This window comes from Hypanus sabinus, chromosome 6 (genome assembly GCF_030144855.1).
Source record: "Hypanus sabinus isolate sHypSab1 chromosome 6, sHypSab1.hap1, whole genome shotgun sequence".
Taxonomy (NCBI): Eukaryota; Metazoa; Chordata; class Chondrichthyes; order Myliobatiformes; family Dasyatidae; genus Hypanus; species Hypanus sabinus.
The window spans coordinates 146376023-146395477 of record NC_082711.1 but is presented as its reverse complement, the minus strand read 5'-3'; the positions used below and the strand labels follow the sequence as shown (position 1 = coordinate 146395477).

Genomic DNA, 19455 nt, shown 5'->3' with positions numbered 1-19455 from the left:
GCAAGAGTACAGAACCTAATGGAATAGCAATAGCTTAAGGACTCTTTCTCCATTAGAGGTCCCTTCCATTGAAACATGTGAATTAATGCCAGGTTATCTTGGAATAAGTTACAGAGAATCAGCCAGCATCATCTCCCTGCCATAATTCACCAGTCATGACGATATGTTTATTTGCATTCATCTCAGATATATTTATTTATTGCATCACAGAAAGAAGTCATTTGGTCCATGAAGTCTCATTCCCTTCCCCACATTTTCCTGAAACAGTGCTCACATATCTTGACGGTCATTCATTCCAGGAATGTGGGTTTTGCAAGTTGAGCCAGCATTTAATTGCCCACCCTAATTGCCCTTGAGATGGTGGTGCTAAACTGCCTGCTTGAACCACTGCAACCCATGAGCTATAGGTATACTGACAATATTGGGGGGGGTAATTTCAGGATTTTCACCCAGAGATACTGAAGGAATGGCAGTATATTCTCAAGTTAGGATGTTGTGTGGCTTGGAGTGCAACATCCAGGTGTTAATGTTCCAATGTTTTTGCTCCATGTCCTTCTAGCTGGTAGAGGCCATGGGTTTGAAAAAGGAGTCATGATGAGTTGCTGCAGTGAATGCTATAGATGGTACAACCTGCTACTATTATGCATCAGTGGTGGATAGAGTGAATGTGAATAGGGTGCCTATCTAGCTGGCTTCTATATCCTGTATAGTATCAAGCAACTTAAGTGTTGTTGTAGTTGCATTTAGCCAGGCAACTGGTGAATATCCTAACACACTTAACCCCTGTAGATGAGGGGACAACCTTTGGGGCATTACCTGCTGCAGGATTTCTAGCCTCCAGCCTGTTCTTGCTCCTACTCATTCCAGACCTGGATATTTTCCAGGCCTCACTGCATCTGGTATAGTCTGCTTTGCTATCCGAAGAGTCGTATGCGATGCCGAACATTGTGCAATGAACAACGACCATCCATACTTTTGACCTTATGACTGATCAAGGAAGCAACTGAGAATAATTGTGCCTAGGACACAATTCTGAGGAACTCCTGCAGAGATAATATATGGCTGAGATGATAGCTCTCCAGCAGCACAACAATCTGCCTGTGTGCTAGATTTGTTTCCAACTAGCAAAGGGTTTTCCATCTGAATCCCACTGACTTCATTTCGTGTATTTAATACTTCAGTAATATTTGAGTAATGTTGCAAATATACTTTTGATTAGGCATTCCTTGTTTGTTTAAGTAATTCATTATGGGTTATATGTAAAATTATGTGGATTGCATACTTCATCACGCCACCACGTCAGATGTATATGCCTCACTAAAGTAAAAAACAATGAAATGTACACAGTTTTTCCTGGATCCAGGTTTTCCTTTTAATAAATTTTATGTCTCGAAGTTACAAAATGTAAAGGTTGCAGTGAGGAAGTTTTAAATGAACCCGAGATAATGACCTATCTGTTGAAGTGCAATGATATGTTTGAGTTAAAAAAAAAGAGCAGCAGAGCACATGCTTCTTTAGGAGGGGACAGAAATAATCAAATTTAAAAAAACAGAAAACAGACAAATTCATGTGTTCATAAACAGTAGTATCAGGTGATAATAATCATAAATTTTTAAAAAGCAGAAATGGCCAGCTACATCAGAAAGTTAGGTGCATTTAATTGAACAAGAGAAATGGAATATGTATACTGAGCGAATTGAACTGTATTTTGATGCAAATAAAAAAGCCAATGAAAAGCAAGTGTCAGTTTTGTTACGTGCATTGGGTGCAAAAGCAAACAATTTGCTTTGAAGTTTGATTATTCCAGCCAAACCAGCCAAAATGAGCTCTGCTGATATCATGAAATTAATGCAGGAACACTTAAAACCAAAACCACCTTTGATTGCAGAGCATTTCAAAGTTCATAATTGGAATCAAAAGGAACGGCAGTCCATTTCAGTGTATGTGGTTGAATTGAAAAAATTGTATGAGCATCGTCAGATCAGTGATGGATTTAATGATGCACTGAGAGATTGAGTATTTTGTGAAATTTTACAAGAAAGCATTCAAAAACAGCTCCTAAATGAAGTACAATTTACATTTAAAAGAGCAGTTAAAATAATTGAATCAATAAGAACAGCCAACAGAGACACAGTTGAGTTGCAGTCAGAAATTAAAATGAGCATGAACAAAATTGCAATGTCTAAACAGAAATCGGCCTGGCCAAGCAAATAGTATTACCATTGTGGTAGGAGGTCACATACACCAGACCAACAGTTTTAAAGGCAAAACTTGCAAATAAAATTGCAACAAAGTAAGACACATACAAAGAGCACGTTGGGCAGACAAAAATAAATGGATTGCATAGGGAAGAGAAAAAGATAAAAGATCAAGTAGCAGTTTCAAAAAAAGTACTAATCTGCATGGCGTTGATGAAAAATCTGATAATGATGAGAGTGACGCAGGACTGAGTAGCCTTGGGATTAGCAATGTGAAAACTAGCAATTTACAACCAATATGACTTACACCAGAGGTTAATGGCAAATTAATTAAAATGGAATTGAAAAATGACTTGGCTGTTTCAATCATTCCACATGAACAGCATTTCAAACATACTGAATTGAAGCCTGCAGGTATCCAACTAAGAACTGATACTGCAGAAAAAAACATTTCTAATAGCAGAATAATACAACCAACAAGTCAAATTGGGCTTCTATGTGGTAAAAACTAGAGGGCCAGCATTGTGAGTATGTGAGTGGCTGAGACAACTACAACTTGATTGAAGATCCATTCATAATTTACATGATACATCCCCTGTAATAGAGTCAATTGACAGTGAATTAAGACAGGCATTGGATGATGCCACAGCAGTGTTCAAGAACGTCATTGGAAAAATCAAATACTTCAAGGGTAAAATCATGTTAAATGAAAATACCATACCCAAGTTTTTCTAAGCCCATCCAGTTCCTTATACCTTCTGTCATAATCCAGCCAGTGATCTTGATCGCATGGAGGCTGAAGGAATTCTTTCTAAGGTTGGGTGGAACTCATGGGCAATACCAGTGGTCCCAGTAGCCAAAAAGAATGGGTCTGTCAGGATCTGTGATTTTAAGGTCATCATTAACTCAGTACTGAAAGTAGATCAAAACCCTCTGCCTAGAATAGAGGATATCTTTGCAAACTTTGGGAAACACTTCAGGAAAGTGGACCTAACTGAGGCCTACCTACAGATGGAGATGGAAAAAGAGTCCAAAGTGTTTTTTCCACCATAAACGCTCATAAAGGGCTTTATTGCTATAGTGGGCTTATATTTGGAGCAGTATCTGCACCTGCACTATGAATAAGAATATCTCCAAAATCTCAAGACAGTACTAAAAAACTTAAAAGATAATGGGCTCAGAACACAACATAACAAGTATGAATCCTTTAAAACAAGCATCATTTACTTTGGTGATACTATTGACACATAAGGATTATACAAGTGTGCTGAGAAAATTCAAGCAGTGGTGGATGCCCAAAGCCCAAAGGACATGTCACTGTTGTGGTCCTTTTTAGGATTTGTCAATTACTATAACAGGTTCCTGCCAAACCTGGCTACTGTGTTCTACCCCTTGAACTCAATACTACAGACCGCAAAGAAATGGCAATAGACAAAGCAGTGTGAGGTGACTTTCAAAAGGTGAAGTAAATGGTGATGTCAAACACTGTACTCACACATTATGATCCATATCATCTAGTGAAGCTTGTCTGTGATGCCTCACCTTAAGGTATAGGTGCTGTTATTGTCACATGTTATGTGTGATGGAAGTGAATGCTCCATAACCTTTGCATCATGCTCCCTTACCACTGCAGAGAAAAATTATGCACAGATTAACATTACTGATCATCAACCACTGGTGACCATTTTAAATCCTCAAAAGCTTGCTCCACTAACAGCAGCAGCGCAAATGCAGAGATGAGCTATGTTCCTTGGAGGACACAATTACAAGTTTGAATACATGAGGACAACTAATCATGGAAATCATAATGGATCATCACATTTACCCTTGGAAAAGGGAATACCTGAAAAATTTACAAAAGTGGACACTACTCTTGACATATTCTCTGTAACACAAAAGTCTCCTGATTATGACAGAACTAATCCAAAGGGAAATCAGAAAAGACCCAACAGTGTGCCAGATCGATATGGCAACTGAAAATGGCTGGAAACTCCAGTTCTCCCATTTTTGCCAGTGTCAGGATGAACTTGCCATTGATGGATGTTGCCTTATGTGGGAATTGAGAGTTATTGTACCATTAAAGCTGAGAGCTAAAGTTTTGAAGGAACTACATGCCGATCACCAGGCAAGGTCAAAGTGAAAGTGTTGGCTCGAAACTTTGTCTGGTAGCCTGAAGTAGGTCAGCAGATTGAGTAGCTTGCCATGTACTGTTCATGATGCCAACATGCCCAGATGAAAGGTTTGTCCAGAGTCTAAAGAACTAACTGTGAGCAATGTCGGCATATCACACCACACTGACATTAAATCAGAAGCTAGCCAATTTTCTCCTTGCATATTGCAATGCAGCACACTCCACAACCAACATTTACCAGCTATGCTGTTCCTGTGTAGACTCTTTCGTTCAAGCATGGATCTCTCAAACTCAGTCTCAGAAGGAGTTTGCAGGACAAACAGCTGAGACAAATTGAAGCCTCCTCACCAAAGAGGTTTGATGTTTCACTCCTGGACTTCAATTCTGGTGAGGGTCTACAGAGGTGATCAAAAGTGGGTACTCAGAAAAATTAAGGACAGAACTGGACCACTCTCCTACACGGTGGAGATTGTGTCTGATATCAGCTAGAGATGACAGGTTGATTATTTGAGGAGAGAAGAGTTAGTTGGTAGAAAAGAAAGAAGGCCAGAGCTATCAGGACCACTTCTCGTAATCCCAGAGTCAACTCCTACAACCACTATAGAGGAGGTCCTAGAACCTGAGATTGTTCCAACAACCAAAAGCCTCACCTGCCAAATAGAGTAATCTCTCCTGTCAGGAAAGACATTATCCAATGAGAGTAAGAAAGCCTCCACAGCAATTAAATCTTTAAGCGTGAATGAGACTATTTAGTTTTTACTGTGCTGTGGTTATCTATATAGAAGTTATATAGTATACTGTGTGCATGTATACAGTATGTGTATATGTATATTTAAGTTGAGATACTTCCTATTTTTGGAGTTTATAGCTAAGCAAGGCGTATCGTGTATTCAATATTTCATTAATTTTTGAGTAATTAAAATATTGTTTGATTAAACATTCTTTGTTTAAATAACTTATTATGGGTTATATGTAAAAGTATGTGAATGGCATAGGTCATTATGCCACAACATCATATGTATAAAGTAAAAATAAATGTACACAATTATTCCCAGCTCCATGTTTTCCTTTCAATTAATTTTATCTTTTGGAGTTACAAAACATAACACACAGTTTAGCCAGAGCAAAATGCTGCCTTGATATTAAGAACTTTTACTCTCATTTTACTTCCCTTTATATCAACTCCTCTTTGATTTCTTTGCCAGCAAACCTACCCGCACAATAAGAGAACATGCAAACTCTCCTCAAACTGGTTTCTGGAGCCATGAAGCCACAGAGATAACTGCTTTGCCAACATGGGTATTTTGTTGTAATACAATTGGCCATTATGATATATTATACAAATAATGAATAATCACTTAAGAAATGATAGATTACTTTTCCATTAACATCATCAGAATATGATGATTGATATGTCACATATGCCTAAAGAGCACTGAAGTATTTCCATAAATCTGGTAGGTTGTGGATTGAATTAAAGATTCTTTTTGTGAAAAAAGGAGGGAAGGTAATGATGTAAAATATGGTCTTTGTTAGACAAAAGAAAATTCTTCAATGCTCAGGTATATTTGGTAATGATCTCAAATTTGTTCTGGTTACTGACATCTCAGTGAGCAGAAATACTTTGACCTCATCTAATCTAGCATAATTAAAGTACTTCCATTAAGTGTCCTTTAACATTTATTCTTCACAATCCGGCTTTCCAATTTAACTGGTCTTTCTTCTATTATTCTTCTACATGGCCTCTGCATTCTCTCAGGCTTTTGAATTCTTCCTAAATTTGAACTTAATAATTCTGCCCCTTTTTACTTTGTGTTTCATTTTACAGAACTGCAGGTCCTTCATTTCTTCATCATTTTGCCATAGCACCTTAAAGAAAATGGAATGACATTGGCACACGGAAGATGCGAGAATGGAGATGCTTTTTTAGAGCAGCTTTTGATTTAGCCGCCCTCACAAGGGAAATAGCAATCCTGGATTGAGAGTTACGTACTGAACCATATTTCAACAGATGTCAACAAAATAGAGAGAAAGGGAGAGTACAGAGGAGATTTACTAGAATGTTACCTGGGTTTCAGCACCTAAGTTACAGAGAACAAGTTAGGCCTTTATTCTTTGGAGCATAGAAAGTTGAGGGGGGACTTGATAGAGGTATTTAAAATTATGAGGGGGATAGATAGAATTGATATGGATAGGCTTTTTCCACTGAGAGTAGGGGAGATTCAAACAAGAGGACATGAGTTGAGAGTTAGGGGGCAAAAGTTTAGGGGTAACACGAGGGGGAACTTCTTTACTCAGAGAGTGGTAGCTGTGTGGAACAAGCTTCCAGTAGAAGTGGTAGAGGCAGGTTCGATATTGTCATTTTAAAAAATATTGGATAGGTATATGGACGGGAAAGGAATGGAGGGTTTTGGGCTGAGTGCAGGTCGGTGGGACTAGGTGAGAGTAAGTGTTTGGCACGGACTAGAAGGGCCGAGATGGCCTGTTTATGTGCTGTAATTATTATATGGTTATATGATTATATACAATGCCTATAAAGAGTATTTACCTGCCTTGGAAGTTTTCATATTTTTATTGTTTTACAGCATTGAATCACAGTGAATTTAATTTGACTTGACACTGATCAATAGAAAAGACTCTTTCAAGTCAAAGTGAAAACAAATTTCTACTTAATGGTCAAAATTTATTACAGTTAAATTTTAATTAATTAAAATAATAATTGATTACATAATTACTCACCTTTCATGTCACTACTTAGTAGATGCACCTTTGGCAGCAATTACAACCTTAAGTCTGTGTGGATAGGTGTCTATCAGCTTTGCACATCTGGACCCTGCAGCTTTCCCCCATTCTTCTTTATAAAACTCCTCAAGTTCTGTCAGTTTGCATGGGGATTGTGAATGAACACCACTTTTCAAGTCCAGCCACAAATTCTCAATTGGACTGAGGTCTGAACTCTGACTTGACCATTTCGGGACATTAACTTTGTTAAGCCATTCCTGTGTAGCTTCGGCTTTATGCTTGTGGTCATTATCTTGCTGGAAAACAAATCTTCTCCCAAGTCACAGTTCCCTTGCAGACCACATCAGGTTTTCCTCCAGGATTTCCCTGTATTTTTCTGCGTTCATTTTACCCTCTGCCTTTACAAACTTTCCAAGGCATGCTGTAGTGAATCATCCCCATAGCGTGATGCAGCCACCACCAAGCTTCACAGTAGGGATGGTGTGTTTTTGATATTGTACGGTGTTTGGCTAACACCAAACATAGCATTTACTTTGATGGCCAAAATGCTCAATTTTGGTTTCATCAGACAATAGAACCTTCTTTCAGCTGACTTCAGAGGCTCCCACATGCCTCTAGAAAACTCTAGCTGAGATTTCATGTGAGTTTTTTCAACAGTGGCTTTCTCTTTGCCACTCTCCCATAAAGCTGTGACTGGTGAAGCACCTGGGCAACAGTTGTTGTATGCGCAATCTCTCCCATCTTGGTCACTGAAGCTTGTAACTCCTCTAGAGTTGTCACAGGTCACTTAGTGGCCTCCCTCACTAGTCCCCTTCTTGCACAGTCACTCCGTTTTTGAGGATGGCCTGCTCCAGGTAGATTTACAGCTGTGCCATATTCTTACCATTTCTTGATGATTGACTTAACTGTACTCCAAGAGATATTCAGTGACTAGGAAGTTATCTTGTATCCATCTCCCAACTTGTGCTTTTCAATAACCTTTTCATGGAGTTGCTTGAGTGTTCTTTTGTCTTCATAGTGTAGTTTTGTGCCAGGATACTGACTCACCAGCAGTTGGACCATCCAGATACAGGTGTATTTTTACTACATTCAATTGAAACACCTTGACTGTACACTGCTTTATATATAGCTAGGACACTTTAACTAAATGTGTGATTTCTAAAACCAATTGGCTGCACCAGTGATGATCTGGTGTGTCAAATTAAAGGGGGTGAATACTTATGCAATCAATCATTTTGTGTTTCATATTTGTAATTAATTTAGATCACTTTGTAGAGATCTGTTTTCTCTTTGACACAGAGGAGTCTCTTTCTGTTGATCAGTGTCAAAAAAGCCAAATTAAATCCATTGTGATTCAATGTTGTAAAACAATAAAATGTGCAAACTTCAAAGGGGTGTGAATAATCTTCGTAGGCACTGTACAAGGAAGATTGAAAATCTATCTGAGTGGTGGCACAACAACAAACTTTCACTTAATGTCAGCAATCCAGTGAGCTGGTTATTGACTTCAGAAGGAAGAAACCAGAGGTCCATGAGCCAGTTCACATCAGAAAATCAGAGCCAAATAAGGTCAGCAACTTTAAATTGCTCAGAGTTATCATTTCAGAAGAACTGTCCTGAGCCCAGCAATTACAAAGAAAACATGGCATCACCTCTACTTCCTTACAAGTTTGTTAAGATTTGACATGACATCTAAAACTTAACAAACTTCTATAGAAGTGTGGTGGAGACTACATTGAGAATGGAAAAGCATATAAAAACCCAGTCCATCATGGGTAAAGCCCTCTCCACTATTGAGAACATCTTCATGCAGTGCTGTACGGGAAAGCAGCATCCATCATCAAGGGTCATCGCCACCCAGGCCATGCTCTCTTTTCACTCCTGCTGCCATCAGGAAGAAGGTACAGGAGCTTCAGGACCCACACCACCAGTTTCAGGAACAGTTATTACCCCTCAACCATCAGACTCTTGAACTAGAGGGGATAACTTCACTCACCCCATCACTGAAATGTTTCCAAAACCTATGGGCTTATTTTCAAGGACTTTTCATTTCACGTTTTTGATATTTAACACTTTTTAATTTATTATTATTTTTCTGTGGTATTTGCATAGTTCGTTGTCTTTTGCACATTAGTTATTTGTCCATTCTGCTGGGTGTGGCCTTTCATTGATTCTATTATGTTTCTTGGAGTTTCTGTGTATGCCCACAGGAAAACGAATATCTAAGTTGTATATGGTAACATATATGTTCTTCGATAATAAATTTACTTTGATCTTTGAAAGTGCCTTCCAGCCCAACCAGATGCATCGCTCAACAACCCATCTATTTAACACTAGCCCAGGAATTCCCAACCTGGCATTCATGGTTAAAGGTAAGGGTCCCTGGCATAAAAAAAGGCTGGGAATCCCTGCTAGCCTAATCACCATACAATTCACAATGATCAATTAACCTACTAATTGGTACACCTTTTGACTGTGGGCAGAAATCAGAGCCTCTGGAGGAACCCATGCACTCACAGGAGAACATACAAACTCCTTAGAGATGGTGCTGGAATTGAACTCCATACTCCAGAATGGCCTGAGCACTAACAGTGCCACACAATCCACAATAGATGATATAGATTATCAGATCTCATATGCTCCACTGCATCTTATAACTTATTCAAGTTCCTTACTCAGTGGAACATGGAAAATTTAGAGCTAATCTGTTACTGACTATAATCAATTTATGAGAGCTCACTGAGCAGTCATGAGTAGATCTTAGGAAGGAGAATAAAATGACTGGGATTGCTTGAGAGTGTGAAGTTTTTAAATGAAAACATCAATAAACATAAATATATTTGAAAGTTAATTAAAATTGTAAAAAATTTATTTTCTTTAAGCCTTAATTGAATATTTGAACTTTCATTTACTGAGATTGGAAAAGGATCATTGAAGATATACTTAGAAAGCATTTTTAGAAAATTTAGTGACCCAGTGATCAGATTAGACAGTCATCTATAATGAATCTGGACATAGAAATTTCTAATAGAAAAATTGACATAAAGCTTAACAAAAAGTGGCAATAGGAAGCCTAGTTATACAGAAAGAAAATACATATTAATAATGTATATAGGAGATATACATTGACAATAAATCTTCAGTCTTTTAAACAAATACAAAAATAGTTTTTGCGGCCCAATTTAATTTGCAATAGATGCCTTGAAATTTCAACTTCCTTGCCCTTGAGAATGCTACCATGCAGTCTTCATATCTTGTTGATATTCTACACAGCAATGCAGCACACTGGGACTGCACTGCTACAGATGAATCCAAAATATCTGAAGTTAATTTGGGAACTGTCTTTCAGATAGTGGATGAATTAAGAGCTTCTCCAACACTTCAGATGGTGAAGATGGATGACGCAGAGAATGCAATTCAAATGCAAGAATCACAGAATACGCAACAGACACCGAGCTCTCCAACATTTACTGAAAATGCAGGAGCCAATATGCAACCAATGGAAATTCAGACCCTGACTACTGCGGTATCAGAAATTAAGTCTTTTGTGGTAGCAGCAGCAGACGAGCCACTTTCATGTTCACTGCCAGCAGTTGCTGACAGTGTGCTTACAACTATGTCGAAGCTATCTGAAAATACAACCACTGTAAGCATTGTACCTGAACCAGTAGCTTCTGATCAGTGTCTAACACAAGATGAGGTGCATAAGCTGTGCCACAATACATCTCTCCATTCAATAATGTTTGTTGAGGATGGAACACAATCCATCTCTGAAACAGTAAGTTATAACACAAACTTATTTCTACTCAGTATGTGAAAAAATCATGTTGTAAGAAAACTGATTAAAGGATTTGTTCAGCAGCAGTTAGATTCTTACAAAAGTAAGCTATATCTTCACTAGAAAAATATGAGAAAGCTAGTTTAAAAAGCTTTACAGTGCCATCTCCTTCTACGTTAAAGTTTTGCTTCATAGAGTAATTGTAAATAAATACATACTCTATATTCTGCACAAGCAAGTTTCCACAAGTCTTAAAGTACTTCAACAGGAATTGTTAGTCATCATTCTGTAAAAGTGTGAAAAGAGATGACTAAACTGGATTTGTTACTGTACAATAGTGGTAGAAAATAGCTTTGACTTCACATAGATCGATGAAATTCATACAATTTCATTGTCTGAAAGAGAAAGAAGTTACCATTTTATCCCTTTTCTTTCATTTTCTGATCAGAGAAAAGTATCCCCCATATTAAAGAATAAAATATTAATATCTCTATAAATTAGCAAATTGTGCACTGAGTGTATTGTTTTTACTTACTATTATCTTACAATTTACTTTTGCTACAAATGCAGAAATAAAAAGGGCAAATACTGAAAATTATGAAGTTGTAAAATGAAACAGCAGTCAGAAATTTCAAGTATCAATTTAATCCAGAAATGTAAATGGAAAATAATCCAGAACATTTACCTAGCTGAAAAAGCGTCTAATGCTTTCCCAGGGTATGTGATGACTAAATACTTCTCGGGCCTCCAACTGGGTACAGGTGTCAATTATAACTGATGTTTCAGTGACAAACTCTGCCATCTTCATCAGGGATGATGCCTGGGCACATCTAGTCTGGTGGTATTTATATTCCCCGTAGTCCATCCCTCCTGGTTGGTTAGTCCTCATCCAACCAGGTTTCCACTCTCCCACCTTGTTTACAATCAAATTCCAGTTCTTACTTAGAGTGAGACCTTTATCTTTACTACAATACTTTTAATTTTGTTTCAATGGCTTCTATACGAGGCAGTCCCAAAATCCATTGACACGGCACAGTTGTTTTGTGCTGTCGAAGTCAATCCTATGGCCATTGTGAATGCAGTGTTCTGCTACCCCCAATTTCTCTGGGTAACCCAAGTGGATATACCTGATGTGCTCCTTGATGTGGGTTTCCACCATGCATCCAGTTTGGCCAATATATGCTGCTCTGCTTTCACAGGAAATCTTGTAAGCACCAGACAACCTGAGTCCCAGGTCATACTTGACCTACATAGGCTGTGATTTAAGATTCCTTACGAGTTTGTGGATGGTATTAATCTGGTATTTCTTTAGGATCCTGGCACCTTCCAGAAACCATGGAAGTAAAGTGAAGATAGGATAAATACCATCCATTTAGTCCCACACTCCTGGTGTCTACCATTCTCCCTACGTTTTTTAAATTAAGTATTTCGCTACGTGGCTCAAAGGAGGAATTGAAAATTATGTCACTGGGGAATCAGGAAAACTCCTGAGATTTGAGTCATATCTGACATAACTATATCTGTTGGAGATTAATTATCTTTTTCCCAAGGTATATTTCAGGACTATCTATTTATTTTCTGTTGCTTTGTTGAAGACCTTGAACTGATCAAAATATAAACATGTTTTGCTCTTTTGCAAATCTCTCAGAAAAACTTATGGGTATAATTAGGTTTGAAAATATGCTAGCTAAAGGTTATCTCCAGTTACAGAGAGCTTAGAAATTTTCATACAACATTCAGTCAGACTGCCAAGTATCTGTACTTTGTTCTAGTTCTATTTTACACAAGGATGCTGAGTCTGGCAAATAACCCTGATTTTCAATTATCCCCAGTCTCTCGACATATTGCTTTGTGTTTGCTTCAGTTAAGTGGGCTGTTTTCTCAGCAGAAGATGACATGAACCAGGCTGCTATGGCAGTTCCATATACTAGTAAAATGGTACCACCTGTAATTGGCATATGATAAAGAGACCATGATGTTTCAACAACGTTTTTTCAGTGATCTCCAGTCTCTAGGCATATATCTTTATCAACAAGAATAAAATTCATGATATGAACTTTTAACCTGATAACTCATTTTTTTATTTTTATAAAAATATATAACACAAACATTTAGCTATTTAAACACTAAAGGATTCATAAAACTAATGGATTCATGCTAAATGTACACACCTGGCACAAATATACATGCAACAATACCAAGGTGCATAGGATGCACCTCTCTTGCAACCAACACTAATAGCAAGCACACATCAATATGTAGGCTTTTCTTTTGCAGACTAAATTTGCCAAGAATTTTAACCATATAACAATTACAGCACAGAAACAGGCTATCTCGGCCCTTCTAGTCCGTGCCGAACGCTTACTCTCACCTAATCTCACTGACCCGCACTCTGCCCATAACCCTCCATTCCTTTCCTGTCCACATACCTATCCAATTTTACTTTAAATGACAATACCAAACCTGCCTCTACCACTTCTACTGGAAGCTCATTCCACACAGATTTTAGGCTATCCCTCCAAACAGTTCATGGATCATCCCTGATACAGATACTAACTCCCATAGAAGAGCATATGATTCCCATAGGAGCATTGTGTGTGCCACTCACAAGCTTTAATAATTGCTCTGAGTGTCCATATTACATCAAGCATGTTTCTATATATTAGTTATCCCCTATTTGCCCTGCGTCAGCTCATTACATCTCTCCCTCAGGTTATTATGTAACAAACTTCATCTTCACATATTCTGTGTTTTTCTTCCCTTTATCTATTATTTGCTGCAAGAATCATTTTAGAAAAATACAACCAAATGCAGCTCCATTGAAAGAACAATGGAAGGAGTTGTGAGAAGCACAGGTGAAGGACCCACTTGAGAAATCCCACAGTGAAGAATCAACCAGCATCAATTCTGTTGAGTTCACAGAGATTCCTTTTGCAGCCACACGCACACAATGTCACTGCATATCCTACCATCTTAGGTAGGCTGAGGAATGTGCACAAGAATCTATGGTGATAATTTGTACTTCACAAGGAGAGACCCTTGGAGCTAAGAAGCTGCAATCAGACTAAATCACAAGAGAGGGCACTCTGAGCTCCGAGGATAGAACATCACATCACTTCTAGCCGAGAAGATGCAGCTGAACACAATAAAAGGAAACAAACAATGGAGTTGGGGATGTGTCACATTTTGCTGAGAACAATGACTCATGTGACAGACAATTTAAGGTAGCTTCCGGGAATGCACGAAAATTCAATATGTGAGTGACACAAATCTTGTCACTCGGAGGCTGGAAAATATAACCTCAACTCCCAGCTTTACACCTTGGCTGCCAAGCATTTAATGGATCCATGGATTTTCTTGCAGCTTGCATGCATGGACACTGGGAGTTGAGTTGATTCAACAAACAGATTTGATTTTGTAGGCTACAGCAATATCTGTTAGAGCTCGACTAGACTTCATCTGAAATCTGATTGTTTTTCTGCATGTACTAACTTCTTTATGAAGAAGCAGGGAGAAACACTCATGAGTTCATACCAGTGAAAGTCCTTGCTGTAGCATTTAACTGTGGCTATCTAATTTATCTCACTGTGGATATACAGCTATTTTCTGCCTTGTCCCAGAGGGTTTCATTCAAGTGCTGAATGAGAACACATTGACTTCCCTCAAGCTGATAGTTTTTTACCTATCATTTCTTTACTCTTGCATGTACACTATAATGTACATTTACAATTCTGGTGGCATTAATTAGACTGAATCTGACATTTGCAAGGGAAATGATACTTGTGGGCATCTTATACCCGTCTTATGTTCAGTACATAGAAAAGGATAAGCCTTCCACTAAAATAGCTATTGTCTAACAAAATTTTAAATATATATATAAGGTTCTGATTATGAAGAAGTAAGGTATATATTTTATTTTTCTTTTTTATTATTGTCCTTGCTTTTAATTTTCTTTATTTTTGAAATGTAAATAATAAGTTTGGTATAAGTGGCACTTTCATTGTCTTTAAGTTAAAAGAGCGCCTCGTGACTATCTTACATACAGACTCACACGTATCTGAGAAAGGTAGAGCAAATAGCCTATGTAGGCTGATATTAAGTCAAGCTAGTGGAACGTTAAACTATTATATCCATAATTTTTTTAAATATAAGAAATATAAAAGAATTAGACCCTGTAGTTCTTATTTATCAGCACTTAACACTAAGCAACCTGTGGTTATCCTTCCTTGAAGCTTAATGCATAAATTTGATGTTTGTGATGCTCAATGACCGTTTTTTCAGTGTTGGATAAGGGTAATGTCATCCAAGTTCCCATATTTGAGTGCTATAGATAATGTTTAATGGCAGTGTCTTGTGATCAAGTCTTGAGGTTAAATTTCTAGCGACAGAATTTTAGGCTGCTGATCCAGACGTACAGGTTTGAATTCCCTCAGGGCAGCTAGGGATTCAAGTAATGATATAAACCTTCAATTTTAAAAAATGTATCAGATTCCCATAAAAAAAATTATCTGGTCCACAGTGTCCCTCAAGAAAAGAAATCTGCCAGCATTAACCAGTCTGGCCTACATGTGATTCCATGGACCGAAAATATGGGTCACTCTTAACTTATTCCTTACTCCTGGGATAATTAAGTGTGGGCAATAAATGCCAGTATTGCTCATTGTGTACAGACAGGAAAAATAAAATAAATATGTGCCATCAGATTTTTGAGTTCAACCTGTTGTGAGGAGCTATTTAATTTGCACTGATACAGAGCAAACATGATCAAAGAGCAAATGGACTTCTGTGAATGGGATAGCTAAATGCTATTGGAAACAAGACACAGTTCAAAGTTTTCCAACATTTCCTACATGTGATATGACATCCTCAGGATCATGATAAGTGCATGTATGTATGGGAATTCTGATTTCAATAACTGGTGCAATGTTAATAACGTACCTATCCATACCGAGATTGAAAATCTGAGTGGTGCCACAACACCAGCCTCTTACTAAGAACAAGAAGCTGATTATTGACTTCAGAAGGAGGAAACCAATGATCTATCCCAGCCCTCATTGGTGGATCAGAGTTGGAGAGGGTCAGCAACTTTAAATTTCTCGGTGTTATCATTTGAGGACCTGTCCTGGGCCCAGCATGTCAGTGCAATTATGAAAAAAGAATGGCAGTGTTTCTACATACTTAGGAGTTTGCAAAGATTTGGCAAAACATCTAAAACTCTGACAAACTTCTATAGATATTGACTGGCTGCATTAACACCAATGCCTTTGAACAGAAATTCCTACAAAAAGTAATGGATACATCTGAGTCCATCATGGGTACAGCCCTCCGCACCACTGAGAACATCTACACAGAGTGTTGCCACAGGAACGCAGCATCCATCGTCAGGGATCCTCAACACTCAGGTTATGCTCTCTTCTTGCTGTTGCCATCAGGAAGAAGGTACAAGAGCCTCAAGGCTCATACGACCCGGTTCAGAAACAGTTATTACCCCTGAACCAAAGGGTTTCTTGAACCAAAGGGGATAACTTCACTAATTGCACTTGCCCCATCACTCAAATGTTCTTACAACCTGTGGACTCACTTTCAAGGACTCTTCATCACATGTTCTTGATATTTAGTGTGTGTTTATTTATTTTTATCATTTCTTTCTTTTTGTATTTGTACTATTTGTTGTCTTTTGTACACTGGTTGTATGCCTAGTTATCATGGTATTTCATTGATTCTGTTATGGTTATTGGATATACTGTATTGATTATGCCCACAACAAAATGAATCCTGCGGGGGGGGGGGGGGGGGGTGTGTGTAACATATATACGATTGCCATTTTTCCTGAGAGCAATCATAATGCCTTCATTTTGTTTCATTCAGGTATACCACCAGCATCCAAGTTGTGATAAATGAACTAGGAAAACGTCATGGGCAGCAAGAGCTCTTTGCTGATGATATATTTACTGTTACTGCAGCATAATCTATGTACAAATGAAACCATCTATGTGATAAGGGTGATTTTGCTGCAAAATGGAATAGAGTAAATCACTGGCATCCAAAAACAATTTCTACTGTCCAGGCTGTTTTGGAAAATCAATGCAGTACCTGAAGGAGTATATTTCAAGACTGATAGTAGAATGCAGTATGTTTCACCAGTCTTTTGGTAGATGGCCTTCTCCCCAAACATGCAGCCAGTAATTGAAAGAGCAGGAAAAGAGGTGGATGATGAAGAGGGAGGAAGGCAGCCTATGCAGCCCTTTCTAGCTGTTTTATCTATGAACTACAGTACATTGACTAATGTAGCAGAATATGTAACTAATTTACTATTCACAGAACCTCTTTCACTATCTAGACATCATAGCAAATTCTTGAGCTCAATGAAAACAATAACTACATAAATTTAATCAATGTAATATGAGTCAAAATTAAAATTATTTAAAATAGAAAGACTGCTGTTATTTTGTATCTTTCAAGGCTTAAATTTTCCTCAGAAAATTTCACGATCAATTAAGTAATTTTGAAGTGAATTCACTGCTCTAATGTAGAAAACTGCAAAATTCCACAGCAATTTGATAATTATCAGAAGATTTCTTTTTGAGATTTAATCAGAAAATAAAATCTCAGAAAATTAGCAAAGACATGGCATTCCCTTTTCAAAATAATTCTTCAGAACATTTTACTGTTACCTGAGAGAGCAGACAGGTCATCTGCTTAATATCTCATCCATGAAATGTGACTACTTTTTGTTGGGTATGTTACTTTCAGATGTTAATACTGTATTTATACTGTACTGGTGTTGCTTTATACTCTCATCTCTTATGTATCAAGAGCTACATTAAAACTTTTAAGTAGACTTTCTAACTTACTGGTTCTTTAATAATGTGAATTGAGCTGATTTTTAAAAGGTTCAAAACAGATCATTTTCATTGAACGTGCAGTACAAAAATAAATGATTTAGTTGCTAAAAACAGTAACAATGTAATTGGCTTACATTTTCTAAATTGATATTAAATCTTCATTTTTCCTGTAGACAGTACATGGTACTAACTATCATACTGGCTCTTTGGATCCTGTCCAGACCTCTGATCGATCAAGAACCATTATTTCAGCACTACTTTCTGACTTCGACTTACCTAAAGATACAGTTACAGCTAATACAAGACAACAAAATAGTGGCCAACAGGCTAAGTCTCCTGGTAAGGAAACATTAATTAAATTTGAAGCTATGCACAGACATATCGTGCTTCTGAATTTTTTAAGTTCTCTGTAATTTTTTTAAATTGTGTTGTATTTATATAAAAATATCACTACAGAATTCATGAAAAGGGAGTGATGTAGGGCTGAGGATGGGGCATTCACAAAACATGATTTCCCATGCACAAAGACATGTTGACTATCCCTAATCAGTTCTTGGCTTTCTAAATGCACTTAGATCCTGTCTCTTAGAATTCCTCCAGTAGCTTTAATATCACCAATGTTCCATGGAAAAAAGTTTTGTTTACTTAATGGCTGAAATATATTGACATGCCTTTTGAATTTAGTCTGTGAATTGTTTCCCCGGATAGCATGTCTATAGCACTTAATTCTCCCAGACATTCAAGTACTGACCAGACTTGAACCCGCTTAGCAGAGTATTCAGAGACCGCAAAATGAACTTGTCCATTACTCCACAGAAAGCCAGTTAAAGCAAACAACATTTGATTTCACCCTCTGCAGGAGACGTAATACTTCACCACCACAGCACTTAACTATGAAGGAGACTTTGGGTGATGACAATCAAATCAGTATCTTAACTCATCTCACTCTACAAGAAATACAAACCTATAAATTGTTCTCCTAATCAAGCAGGAATAATCCCCAGCCATTTTAACCATCATGCCTTTCTCTCCAAATGACAACAATCATGAAACTGAGTTATTGCACTAGACTTTGTAACTATGCTAAGAAACTTAACAATACTGTATAAATATGATAGAAGTAAATAGTATAACTAAAAAGCTTATATAGAATCATAAAAATACCGTATTAAAATATTTGAACACTAGTTTCCTGTTTACAACCATGTATTGATAATTCTAAACAGTTTAATAATTAGGGCTTTGTTTTCAAATAGATCTTCATCTTCTAGTAGATGTGGCCTGTAACCAGGATCACTTTCAAAAAGAGGAGGATATCTGTGTTTGGGAGACAGAAGCCAGCCATTCTCCTCAGCTTTCACCTTAGCCATTTGACTACTACAAATAGCCTGAAAGTTATACTTTCTACAATAAAATATTAGTATTCAGTATTCTGCTTTCTAATTTACTTTAGTTTCTTGTATCATTTAAGAAATATTAACTTTTATATTTAGCTAATATTTAGATGTTAAATAGCACAGAAATAATTCATTAATCTGTTTAAATACAATATTTTAGTATTATATTCATTCAGTATTATCTGTAGTTTATGTTGAAAGACAATGTCTAATTTCTATAATAAATATTCTCTTTCTTAAATCCTACACTATAGTCATGTAAAGATCCCAGGAAGGAGAATATGATTTGTGCACTCTTTTTTTGCTATCAATGTAAAATGCTATACTGTAACTTTGGATTCCTTCATATAAAATAATTTTACAA

General features: G+C 37.3%; 1 protein-coding gene across 1 annotated transcript in view; it reads left to right on the top strand.

The window, feature by feature from the left end:
• The window catches only part of LOC132395200 (heat shock factor protein 5-like), an 80560-nt gene extending 61485 nt beyond the window's left edge, over nucleotides 1-19075 (top strand). The window contains exons 7-9 of the mRNA XM_059971490.1: nucleotides 10301-10849; nucleotides 17868-18033; nucleotides 18951-19075. Coding sequence (XP_059827473.1) covers nucleotides 10301-10849; nucleotides 17868-18033; nucleotides 18951-19060 — 825 coding nt within the window. The 3' untranslated portion in view covers nucleotides 19061-19075. The remainder of the gene's footprint in view (nucleotides 1-10300; nucleotides 10850-17867; nucleotides 18034-18950) is intronic.
• Nucleotides 19076-19455: the final 380 nt, after the last annotated feature.